Genomic DNA, 13,080 nt, shown 5'->3' on the forward strand with positions numbered 1-13,080 from the left:
CTTTGGAAGGCTAATACAAGTAAGTTGGATTTGGATTTTCAGGTTGTGGAGGAAGGGTTTGAATTTTAGACATCTTGGGTAGTTTTGGATAAAGTGTTTCTCACTTTATGAGAGTGAGTCAGTACACTGAGAATTGCGAAGAAATAATTGCTCTTTCTCTAATGTGGTATTCAGTTAAGTTGTGTTTTCTTGTCCAGGGTTTCCATATTCAGATGTGGAACCTTGTTATAAAATACAGATGAATATTTTTACTGTGCGTAATTAAGTTAGCACACCTTTTGCCTTAGATAGCCTAAGTAAAATGATTAAGACATTATTTTTAATTAACTGGATCATGATGCTTCAGGTATGATCATTATTTTTAATGTTTGTAAACAATGTACTTTTTGTTGCTGTTGTATATTATGTTTAAAGCCCTTGAAGTATTTGATCAAAAGAATCATTTTGTTTTTCAGTTTGAATTATTTTACAATCAACATTTCAGTGGAAGGAAACTTACCTGGTTACATTATCTTTGCACAGGTAAAATTAACCTAAAATAAACCTCTTTAGCTTTTGAAAGCATAACTATATTTTTTTTGCTTAACAGAAACATATACAACATTTGAAGTTTTAATACTAATAATAATGAAAGGTTAAATTCAGATTAACTTCTCTGTCTTAACTAATCTGGTTATTTTAATATATCTCATTGGATATTTTTACTACATCTCTTGTGATTCTTATCTATAAATGCAATTGTTCAAAATTTTATATTTTAGATTCTTGATTGACCGTTTTCCAGAAAAAAAGTTACAAATGAATTTAGAATAGAATAGAATAACAAAGTTGGCAGGGACCTTGGAGGTCTTCTAGTCCAACCCCCTGCTTAGGCAGGAAACCCTACACCACTTCAGACAAATGATTGTCCAATCTCTTCTTAAAACCTTCCAGTGTTGGAGCATTTATAACTTCTGGAGGCAAGTTGTTCCACTGATTAATTGTTCTAACTGTCAGAAAATTTATCTGTAGTTCTAGGTTGGTTGTCTCCTTGATTAGTTTCCATCCATTGCTTCTTGTCCTGCCCTCAGGTGCTTTGGAGAATAGTTTGACTCTCACTTCTCTGTGGCAGTCCCTGAGATATTGGAACACTGCTATCATGTCTCCCCTAGTCCTTCTTTTCATTAAACTAGACATACTCAGTTCCTGCAACCGTTCTTCATATGTTTTAGTCTGCAGTCCCCTAATCATCTTTGTTGGTCTTCTCTGCACTCTTTCTAGAGTCGCCACATCTTTTTTACCTCGTGGCAACCAAAACTGAATGCAGTATTCCAAGTGTGGCCTTACAAGGCATCATAAAGTGGTATTAACACTTCATGTGATCTTGATTCTGTCCCTTTGTTAATGCAGTCTAACATTGGCTTTTTTGGCAGCTGCAGCACACTGCTGCCTCATATTTAAGTGATTGTCCACTAGGTCTCCAAAATCACACTTGCAGATACTACTATTGAGCCAGGTACCATCTATACCTGTGATGGCGAACCTATGGCATGTGCGCGCTGGGCATCTGAGTTCACCTTTTTAAAAGCTATTTTTCGCCTTCCCCAGGCTCCAGAGGCTTTATAGGAGCCTGGGGAGGGTGAAAAGAGCCCCCCCCCCCGAGGCTTCAGGGACCGTCCCTGAAGCCTTCGTAACGCTTAAAACCACCCTCCGAGCAAACCGGAAGTGACTTCCGGGTTGCTCGGAGGGTCGTTTTAAGCGCTCCGAAGGCTTCAGGGAGGCTCCGGACAGTCCCTGAAGCCTCCGGAGGGCCTCCAGGGGGTCGGGGGAGGTTCTTTTTGCCCTCCCCAGGCTCCTATAAAGCCCCTGGAGCCTGGGGAGGGCAAAAAACATGTAAAAATGGGGGGGGTCGCGCGTTGCATTATGGGTGCAGCACGCCCGCACTCGACCCCCCTGCCCTCCCCCCACTTGTGGCACGCGAGCCAAAAAAGGTTCGCCATCACTGACCTATACTATACCTGTGCATTTTGTTTTTCTTGCCTAAATGTAGAACCTTACTTTTTTCACCACTGAATTTCATTTTGTTAGATAGCGCCCAATGTTCAAATCTGTCAAGATCCTTCTGTATCTTAAACCTATCTTCTGGAGTGTTAGCTATTCCTGCCAGCTTGGCGTCATCTGCAAATTTGATGAGTTCCCCATCTATCCCCTCGTCCAAATCATTGATGAAGATGTTGAAGATTACTGTGCCTAAAACAGAGACTTGGATACCCCACTGCATATTTCCCTTCATGTAGATGCAGTTCCATTGAGGACTACACGTTGAGTGCAGTTGGTCAGCCAACTCCACATTTCATGAGTATAAGTTGAAGACAAGAAAGTATTACAATAAAAAGTGGATTTAGGCATACAGGTAGTCCTTGGTTTATGACCACTTGTTGAGTGATCATTTGAAGTTAAGACAGCAGTGAACGAGTAGTACTTATGGCCTGTTCACAAAGTTCCGGCCCTCCCAACACCTCCTCGGTCACATCATCAGGATCTGGGTGCTTGGCCACCAGCTCGCACTTACAGTGATTGCAGCATCACATGATCATCATTTGTGACCTTCCATGTTGGCTTCCCACAAGCAAAGTCAAAGGGAAGCTGCGAAGGAAGGTTGCAAAATGCTCTTAGAGTTCTCATACTCTGTTGTACATGTGCTCGTAGCACCCTCACTCCAGTGCACTTTCGCCCACCCAGAAGCAGCCAGCCTTGCTGTGCTTGTGCTGTGGTGGTCACCTGCGCACCCTGTCACCTGGCAGCAGCCACCCCTGGCCCCACTACACTCATGCCACACCGCAGCAGCCACTTTCAATCTGCCTGGGACTTGTGACTTTCTGTTGGCTTCCCCACTGACTTTGCTTTCTGGGACGACAACAGGAAGTTGCGAGGAGGGTGCTGGCATAATGCCCCATGATGTTCACTTAATGATGGCAACAGGATCTGCCATATTGCCATTACTAATCAATGTGGTCATGTGATGTTGCACTTTATGATCATATGGCTCAGTGACATAAATTCTGGTTCCAATTACTGGTATTAAGTGAGGATTACTTGTACATGCAGTTCTGAGCTTGAACCAAAACTTGAGCATGTTTGATGGAAGGACAAAACCGAAAGCATCATGGATAAAAGTTAAGCATAAGCAGGGGGCACCATGTAGCTGATTTTGGCTGATTGTAGGCTAAACAGGGAAATTGAAAAAATACAGTGAAAGAAGATGGCGCCAAACTACTGCTTTGTTGCCCAAAGAATATGTGAATATATTCACCTAGCCACCAGGCCTGGAGCTTCAGAGTCTTTATATTTTATTCAGGAGAGTGAATTTTGGGGGCACTGTGTATAAATGTTATGGCAAACAAGATCTTTACAATGCCTACACATGTAACTTTATTCAAATTCTTTCTTCTCTTTTAAATCAGCTGAGTCAAGCATTCTAACTTAATTTTTTTTTAAAAAAAGCTTCTGTAGTCTCTGTTAGTATCCTTTTTAAAAATCTAATTTCTCTTCAGGACAGTCTTGCAAATTCATTTCTTGTTTCTGAATTGCCCTACCCTTGGATTGAAGGTTGCATCATTCTTGCCCCCAAGCTGAAGGAATGATGTGATGCTTTATATGTGAGGCTTTTATCCAATTAATTCATCAGCTTTATACTTAATTTGCAGGTGAGGTAAAAATGAATTATTTGTGCAAGCCGTATGTAGCCATGGTTACCACCTACCAAATGGCAGTGCTACTGGCCTTTAACAATAGTGAAACCATTAGTTACAAAGAACTCCAGGATAGCTCACAGATGAATGAGAAGGAACTGATCAAAACTATCAAATCATTACTTGATGTCAAAATGATCAACCATGACTCAGATAAGGTAAGTCTTTTTTGACGGGGGAATGCATTTTATTATTATACATTTTGAAAAAATAGAAATAGAAGGTACAGATAGGAAAACAGTTACAGTAGAGAAATATAGATGTCAGGTTTCTGAAAGTGGCCCTAATTAACTTACGAGCCTCGAGCCAAATTTCAAAACAAATCCAGTCATTTATTAGGAACAACATCTCGGTAATACCCGCGTGGAGTCAGATCTAACCTCAGTTAAATTATGACTGAACTTTACCCCTGTTTCTCCCCTCCCCTCAGTCTGTGTCATAAATCACATTCACCAACGAGGTGCTGCAGCGGGTTGTAAAATTATGCGTCTCACAAGCCTGCTGCAGTAATCTGAGATCCGAATCTAGCCAAAGGTATGTGTGGAATTCTCTCCCCCCTTTCCTCCAATGTCAACTTGATAACAGACATGGAAATGCTTTACAAGTTGACATTTGGCTCCCCTCACTTCCTGAAGGTGACCTGTGCGAAACAAAAACAATTTGAGTACAGGTATAGAATTTAGGGATGTGTGTCCCCCCAGTCTTGCTTGGATTTTCTGCATGGAATTTTGCTATAAGGCAATCAGCCTGGATATTTCTACTTTTTACCCAAGATGCCTCTGATAAGGGGCAGCCCTTCCGCTTAAGTATTGGAGTTGTCGTCTATGCCACCTCGAATCAAGGATTCGCTGCACCTCATAATGGGTTCGTCCCCCTATGACCACAGGGCCCGGGGGCTCCCGGGATAGTGGTCTCAGAGTGGATCCGACCATGGGTTTTAAGAGGCTACTATGGAATACCGGGTGTATCTTCCCTAGCAGTCAGGTCAATTTCAATTACACTGTGACTGGGTTGATTATCTTTACTATGGGGAATGGTCCCATAAACTTTGGCCACAGTTTCTTGCTAGGGAGTTTTAACCTCAAATATTTTGTGGAGAGGTAGACCTTCTCTCCCACCTGGAATGGCCATTGCGGAGCTCGGTGTTTATCTGCCAGTTTCTTATAGGTCTGTGCCACTTTAGCTAGTGCTTTTTTGACATTCTCCCAGGTTGCTTTCAGCGTTGACATTCAATCAGTCAACCTGACTAAGGAGGAGGGATCCCTTGGATATTCAGGCATTGGGACGAAGTCCATGCCGCTCACTACTTTGAACGGTGTTACTCCCATGCTACTGTGAACAGCATTATTGTACATGACCTCAGCAAAAGACAGGCGGTCTGCCCAATTGGACGGCTGATAGTTCACGTAACACCTCAGGTACCATGGCACTCAGTCTCTCTGCCTCCCCATTGGTGCTCGGTTGAAAAGCCGAGCTAAGACCCTGGGATGACCCAATGGACTGCAGGAACTCCCTCCAGAACTTAGCTGTGAACTGGACCCTTCTGTCTAAGATAATTCTTCGAGGTACTGCATGCAGGCAGTAGATGTGCTTCAGAAACAGTTTGGCCAGCTGGTGGGCTGAGGGTAGTCCACTGCAGGGTATGAAGTGTGTGCCTGTTTGGAGAACAGGCCTATTACAGTCCAAATCACCGTGTTCCCCCCACTTTTCGGCAACTCTACTATAAAGTCCATTGCGATCTCCTCCCACGGCCTTGTTGTCTCTGCTACCGGTTGCAGCAGTCCGGGAGGTTTCCTGGTCATCTCTTCATTTTGGCACAAATGGTGCAACTTTTCATGTAACTGTCCACGTCTTTTTTTATGCTGGGCCACCAGCACTGCCTCTGGTCTAAGTGTAAAGTCTTTAAGAACTCAAAGTGGCCTGCTGCTTTGGTGTTGTGGCTCCTCTGGAGAATTAGGGTCCGTAGGGATTCCGGAACGTAGAGTTTTGTCCCCTTCCAAGCGAGGTCATCTCTTTTTGTCATGATGTGTTGATTGTCTCAGAGCCAGGGGGTCTGCTAGCAGTTCGGTTTTTAGTCTCGTGGTTAGGTCGCTTGCTGGTTAGTCTTGCCGGTCACGGCATTGTTGTCTGGTGGTCACTTGAGCAGCTGTTTGAGTAGGGGGAACGATGGCGTCCACCACCTGCTCTCATTTGCATTTGTACTGGGGCATGCGGGAGAGGGCGTCCGCTAGAAAGTTCCTCCCCCCTGAAATGTGCTTTAGTATGAAGTCAAAATGGTTGAAGTATTGAGCCCAGTTGACTTGTTTGGGTGAAAGTTTCTGAGGGCCTCCAGATTTTTGTGGTCAGTCCAGACTTCGAACGGTTTCTGGCCCCCTTCCAGCAGGTGTCACCAGGTTAGCAGTGTCCATCTCACCGCGAAAGCCTCCTTTTCCCATGCGTCCCACCGTCTCTCTGTGTCTGTGAGCTTGTGGGAGATGTAGGCGCAGGGCTGTAGGTTTTTTGGCTGTTTCTTTGGAGTAGCACTGCTCCCACTGCCACGTCGCTGCCATCTGTTTGGATAACGAAGGGTTGTTTGGGTTCAGAATGTTTCAGCACCGGTTTCTTTGCAAACATTTCTTTTAGTATTTTGAATGCCTCTTGGCAGGTTAGGCTCCACTGTAGAGGTTGTCCCAGGCAAGGTTTTGTTCCTGGGCTTCCTGTCTTTAGGAGGTCCATCATGGGTTTGGCAATGTTCACGAAGGAGGGGATGAATTGCCTGTAGAAGTTCACAAACCCTAGGAAGCTTTGTAGCTGTCTGTGGGTGCGAGGGGTTACCAGCCTAGGATGGATTGTACTTTGACTGGGTCCATCTCTATTCCCTCATTTGACACTTGGTAATCCAGGTAGTCTAGCCGTGCATGGTGGTATTCTCATTTTGATATCTTGACATACAGGTTGGCTGCCACACGTTTTTCCAGTACTTTGCCGACCAGGGGTATGTGGTTGTCCATGGTCTCAGTGTAGTTGAGGATATCACCCAAGTAGACGAGGACCCCTTTGTAGAGTTGCTCAAGCAGCACCTTGTTTATTAACTGCATGAATACCGCTGGGGCTCCCTGCAGTCCAGAAGACATCAATTTGAGTGAGTCTCCAAAGAGGGAACAAACGGCGCCTGAGCTGTGTGGAGCAGGACGAATTACAGAATCTGTAGAGAGTGAAAGTGATTGTAGTTGCTGAGTGGAGAATTTCTACTGATTTCTGAGACTGGATCTATGGTGATATAAATTGAGAGTTTTGTGTGCGTGGTGAACGGATTGAGAAAGAAGGAAAAAACATTTTCCTTTTGCAAGAGACAAAGGTGGAAGAAAAAAAGAGAAGGGACAGTGACTATGCAATTTTGAGGACAGCAGTCATTTTGAAGCACAGAGGACAGAGAACAGAAGTTGCAAGGGAGTAGAGAGATCGAGGAATAAGAACTGTGATATTCCCAACTTGGATTTTGGATTGGACTCATTTATAACCAGCTTTGTGTACTTCTGATGTCTCTACATTATTTATGGTATTGAAATATTGTTATATTTATCACGGTGATCTTTACATCAAAGAATTTAATATTTCATAAGCTATACATTTTATATATCCTATATATCTATACTCCACATATATTTAATGTAGATTCAAGCATATTTAAAACAGGATAGAATTTATAACCACTTCCTTTATTACTCAATGATAGTTCCATCTTTATCCTCCTGGCAATCTTTTAAATTTGTAATTTTATATTGGGGTATTTTAATTTTAATTTTATTAAGACTATTACTATGTATTGTACTATGCGATTTTGACACCTCCTCCGTGAAATGTTTTAATTGTATAATATGTGTTTTTATTTATTGTACGCCACCCCGAGTCCCTTCGTGGAGAGGGAGCGGCTAACAAATATAATAAATTCAATTCAATTCAAATTACTGCATATTAGAAAATTTATCTAGCTTTAAAACAGGAATTGTTGATTAACAGTAACCTTCAATTAATTTAATTGATTGCATATACTGATTTATGTATTTATGAACTTTTAGTAAATTTATTATATAGTGAAAAAGTGTAATAGACTATTTAACAATCTTGTAGATATTATAAATATTTAATTATTTCTCTCCTTTGCTCCCTCTCCCCCTTTAATACAGTTCAGTCAGAACAATCCATAATAATTAACTACAAATATAATAATCTATAATTGTGATTTAATTTATTTTATTTTATTTATTAATGACATTAAGGGTTGGATTTAATCAATGACTTATATAACTTTACTATTGTTAACTATCAGATTAAAAAAAAAGAGGAATAGGAGAAGGGACAGTGCTTAGGGAAAGACCTAGCGTGAAAAATTGGAAACATATGGTATTGTGGAATATTTTTTTCCAAAAGTTAAAGATGGCAAACACATCCACAGCTACCAAAGCTGTAAAGAAAGCGCTGCCAATGATAGCCTCTCCAGCAGAAGTTAACAACAGACAAGCCAAGCAGTGAAAAACCAGGATCTGCACCAACCTTACAAAGCCTACAAGCCTCATTAGACATGATTCAGGAATTTATGATAAAAACACAAGAATCAATAACCAAAAATCATGAGGACATGAAAGGCGATTTAGGGGAAGTGAAAGCCGATCTAGGGGAAGTGAAAGATGATATAAAGAAGTTGGATGATAGAATGGGGAAGATACAGGAAACAATAGCTAAAAAGGAGCAGAAGATAAAACTGTTAGAAGCAAGGACAGAACAGATTGAAAAGAAATTGGAAGCAACAGAAGAAAGACTGACAGCAGCCAATAGAGAACTGGGGGAGGCAATAGTCCATTTAGAATTAGAACGATCCTCATTCTATTTAAGATTTCAGAACATAGTAGAGAGAAAAGATGAGGATCTACCAAAACTCACGAGGGATCTTCTAGCTGACCAACTGCAAATGGACAAAAGTGAACTGAGGAACAATATCGATGAAATCTATAGAGTGCATACTATTTATGCACGAAGATATAGGTTGCCCCATGAAATACATATAAGATTTGCAAAAAAAGCTGTCAGAGATGAAATTTATAAAAGAGCAAGGGACGAACAGCTGGTCCATAAAGGAAAAGAAGTCATAACCCTTAAACAGATACCAAAGAGAATCAGAGAGCAAAGAAGGAACTACCAATTCCTCCCTACACAACTGATAAAATATAAAATAATGTTCCGCTGGTTGATACTGGAAGGCATGTTAATAACCTGGCAAGATAAGAAAATAAGGATTGACACCATAGAGAAAGCCTGGGAATTCTATGAACACTACATAGAGGGTGAATCAGACAGCAGAGAGAAGTTGGAAACCCAAAGCCAAGAGGAGCAGCTGACGGAGGAAAAAGGATTAGACCAAGATGCGAGAAAGAAGATCGATACAGAAGTCCAGGAAAGAGAAGGAGTGAGGACAAGAAACCAAAGGGAAACAAAACCAAGTAGAGGAACGAAGGCGACAAACAAGTAACAGGATGGAGGAAGAAGTGAAATTAATATTGGTCAATATAAATGGACTAAACTCACCTATAAAAAGAAGACAAACAATTTCTAAGCTCCAAAAACAAAACATGGACATCACATGTCTACAGGAAGTTCATATTAAAAAAGGAAATGGTAGGATTTTGGAATCTCCAAAGTTAGGGAAATTACATCTGGCCCTGGCTGATACAAAGAAAAGAGGAATTGCAGTATATATAAAGGACTGGATAAAACCTAAACACGTATACGCAGATGAAGAGGTAAGAACATTATTGATTGAAGTATCAATAAAACAAAGAAGAGTACTAATTGCAGTCATACATGCACCAAACACGAACCAGAAAGAATACTACAGTAAACTACATAAACGGATTGCAGAACTGGAACTGGACAACATATGTCTTTTAGGGGACTTCAGTGCAGTGGTAGACCCAAAGAAAGACTATAAAATGGATAATAAAAAAAATTATGAAAGGAGAACTGTGCCAAATGCATTCTTTGAAATTGCCCAAGAATTAAATCTAAAAGATGTCTGGAGAGAAATCAAACCACAGAAGAATCAATACACATTATTTTCAAACCCCCATAATTCATGGTCCAGGACTGACATGGTGTGGATGGATCCAGAAATGGAGAAGGTTGTAGAAGAGGTAGAAATAACACCGAACATGTGGGTGGACCATAACCCATTAACAATCAAATGGAAATGAGAAGCAAAAAGGAAAAAGAGATGGACCATGAATCAGGGTTGTAAAAGAAAAGAACTATGTACAGTATGTGGAAAAAGAACTGGAATGAACAGACAACCATTCAAAACCTATGGGATACAACCAAAGCCTATGTCCGAAGCATTACAATAGCATATACAATAAGAAGAAACAAAGATAAAAAGAAATGATATACAGAGCTCCAGGAGAAACTGGGGAAATTAGAATATAAAATCCAGAAAGAACCTCAAAACAAAGAAGCCAAAGAAGAAAAAATAATAATTAAACATAGATTAAACTTAATTACACAAGAAGTGGCCCAGAAAATTAGATCAAGTAGGCAAAATTATTTTGAAAATGCCAATAAACCGGGGAGATGGCTAGCCTATAAACTAAAAAAAGAGAAAGAAAAGAAATTAATGCAGCAACTAGAGGATGAAGAAGGGGTGATACACCACCAAAAGGAAGGGAAAAAAAGTATAGCAGTAAGATACTTTCAAGCATTGTACTGCCGAGAGGAAATAGAAGAGGAGGATATTAAAAGATATCTCCAGAGGAGGAATCTTCCAACCCTACCGGAAACAACGAAAGAAACATTAAATGAGAGAATAACGAGGCTAGAATTAAAGAGGGCAATCCAAAAACAAAAAAACAACAAAAACCTGGGCCCAGACGGAATTCCAGCAGAATTTTATAAAGAATTGCAAAAATCATTAGAGAACATATTATTAGAAATGTATAATGAAGTACTAGAACGAGCTAAGACACCAAAATCCTGGATGGAGGCACTAATAACACGAATTCCCAAAGACAACACTGAAAAACAAAAGATCCAAAATTATAGGCTAATTACGCTGCTAAATGCTGATTATAAAATATTTATGACAATAATGGCGGAAAAAATTAAAAATATACTAAACGGAATCATACACCAAAACCAAAATGGATTTTTACCCAACAGACACATAAAAAACAATATACGAACGATAATGGACATATTAGAATACTACGAGATACACTCAGGAAAACAAGCAGCATTGATATTTATTGATGCACAAAAATCATTCGATATCCTGAATTGGGATTTTCTTATAAATCAATTAGCAGTAATGAACTTCGGAGAGAAATTTATCGGGATGATCAGAGCAATATATTCGAGTCAGAGGGCAAAAATAATACTAAACGGGGAAGCAACAGAAGATTTCAGCATAACCAAAGGGGTAAGACAGGGATGCCCTCTATCTCCCTTGTTATTTATCCTCTCAATAGAGACATTGATGTTACAAATTAGGCAAAACAAGGACATAAAGGGATTGAAAATTAGAACACAGGAATACAAAGTGCAGGCCTTTGCAGACGATCTAGCATTTATCATAGAAAAACCCCTAGAAACTGGACTAAAACTATTACAAGATATAAACCAATTCAGTAAAGTGGCAGGGCTTAAAATAAATAAAGAGAAAACTAAAATATTAACTAAGAATTTAACCAGAAGACAAAGTGAAGAACTGGAGGAGAAACTGGGAATTTCGAGGGCCAAAAAATTTAAATATTTGAGAATATGACTATCGGCAAAATGTATCACAATAAAAGAAGATAACTACAACAAATTGCTATGACAGATACAAAAAGATTTGGATAATTGGACTAAACTACAGATATCACTAATTGGCAGAATCTCAACAATTAAAATGAATGTGCTACCCAAACTACTTTATCGTTTTCAAACAATACCAATTAAATTAGAGAATTTTTTTTGAACAACTAAATAAAATGGTATCCAAATTTATCTGGTCAGGGAAAAAAAATGCGTATTAAATACAAACTTCTACAAGATAGTAGAAACAAAGGGGGCTTTGGCTTCCCAGATTGGGAGCTTTATTATCAGGCGGCAGCCCTAACATGGCTAAAGGACTGGATTCAACTAAAAAATAAAAGAATCCTTATGCTAGAAGGCCATGATCTCCAACTAGGCTGGCACGGCTTCCTCTGGGAGGGAAAGAATAAATCTCATTCCTACTTCCAGAGACATACAATACAATACAATACAATACAATACAATACAATACAATAGCAGAGTTGGAAGGGACCTTGGAGGTCTTCTAGTCCAACCCCCTGCCTAGGCAGGAAACCCTATACCGTTTCAGACAAATGGCTATCCAACATCTTCTTAAAGACTTCCAGTGTTGGGGCATTCACAACTTCTGGAGGCAAGCCGTTCCATTGATTAATTGTTCTAACTGTCAGGAAGTATCTCCTCAGTTCTAAGATGCTTCTCTCCTTGATTAGTTTCCACCCATTGCTTCTTGTTCTACCCTCAGGTGCCTTGAAAATAGTTTGACTCCCTCTTTTTTGTGGCAACCCCTCAGATATTGGAACACTGCTATCATGTCTCCCCTAGTCCTTATTTCTATTAAACTAGACATACCCAGTTCCTGAAACCGTTATTCATATGTTTTAGTCTGCAGTCCCCCTAATCATCTTTGTTGCTCTTCTCTGCACTCTTTCTAGAGTCTCCACATATTTTCTACATCGTGGCGACCAAAACTGAATGCAGTATTCCAAGTGTGGCCTTACCAAGGCATTATAAAGTGGTATTAACACTTCACGTGATCTTGATTCTATCCCTCTGTTTATGCAGCCTAGAACTGTGTTGGCTTTTTTTGGCAGCTGCTGCACACTGCTGGCTCATATTTAAATGGTTGTCCACTAGGACTCCAAGATCCCTTTCACAGTTACTACTGTTGAGCAAGGTACCACCTATACTGTACCTGTGCATTTCGTTTTTGTTGCCTAAATGTAGAACCTTACTCTTTTCACCATTGAATTTCATTTTATTAGATAGTGCCCAATGTTCAAGTTTGTCAAGATCCTTCTGTATCTTTAGCCTATCTTCTGGAGTGTTGGCTATTCCTGCCAGCTTGGTGTCATCTGCAAATTTGATGAGTCCCCCATTTATTCCCTCATCCAAATCATTGATGAAGGTGTTGAAGAGTACTGGGCCCAAAACAGAGCCTTGGGGTACTCCACTGCATACTTCCCTCCATGAAGATGCAGTTCCATTGAGGACTACACGTTGAGTGCGGTTGGTCAGCCAGTTGCGAATCCATCTGGTGGTGATGCAG

At 40.4% G+C, this 13,080-nt stretch overlaps 1 protein-coding gene across 3 annotated transcripts in view; it reads left to right on the forward strand.

Moving 5' to 3' along the window:
- Window positions 1-13,080, forward strand: part of LOC309400756 (cullin-2-like) — a 218,765-nt gene that overhangs the window by 137,934 nt on the left and 67,751 nt on the right. For all 3 annotated transcript variants that reach the window (XM_081969394.1, XM_081969395.1, XM_081969393.1), the window contains 2 exons: window positions 456-522; window positions 3,687-3,889. In XM_081969394.1, the coding sequence (XP_081825520.1) occupies window positions 456-522; window positions 3,687-3,889 (270 nt within the window). The remainder of the gene's footprint in view (window positions 1-455; window positions 523-3,686; window positions 3,890-13,080) is intronic.

This window comes from Natrix helvetica, assembly GCF_964273705.1.
Source record: "Natrix helvetica genome assembly, chromosome: W".
Classification (NCBI taxonomy): domain Eukaryota; kingdom Metazoa; phylum Chordata; class Lepidosauria; order Squamata; family Natricidae; genus Natrix; species Natrix helvetica.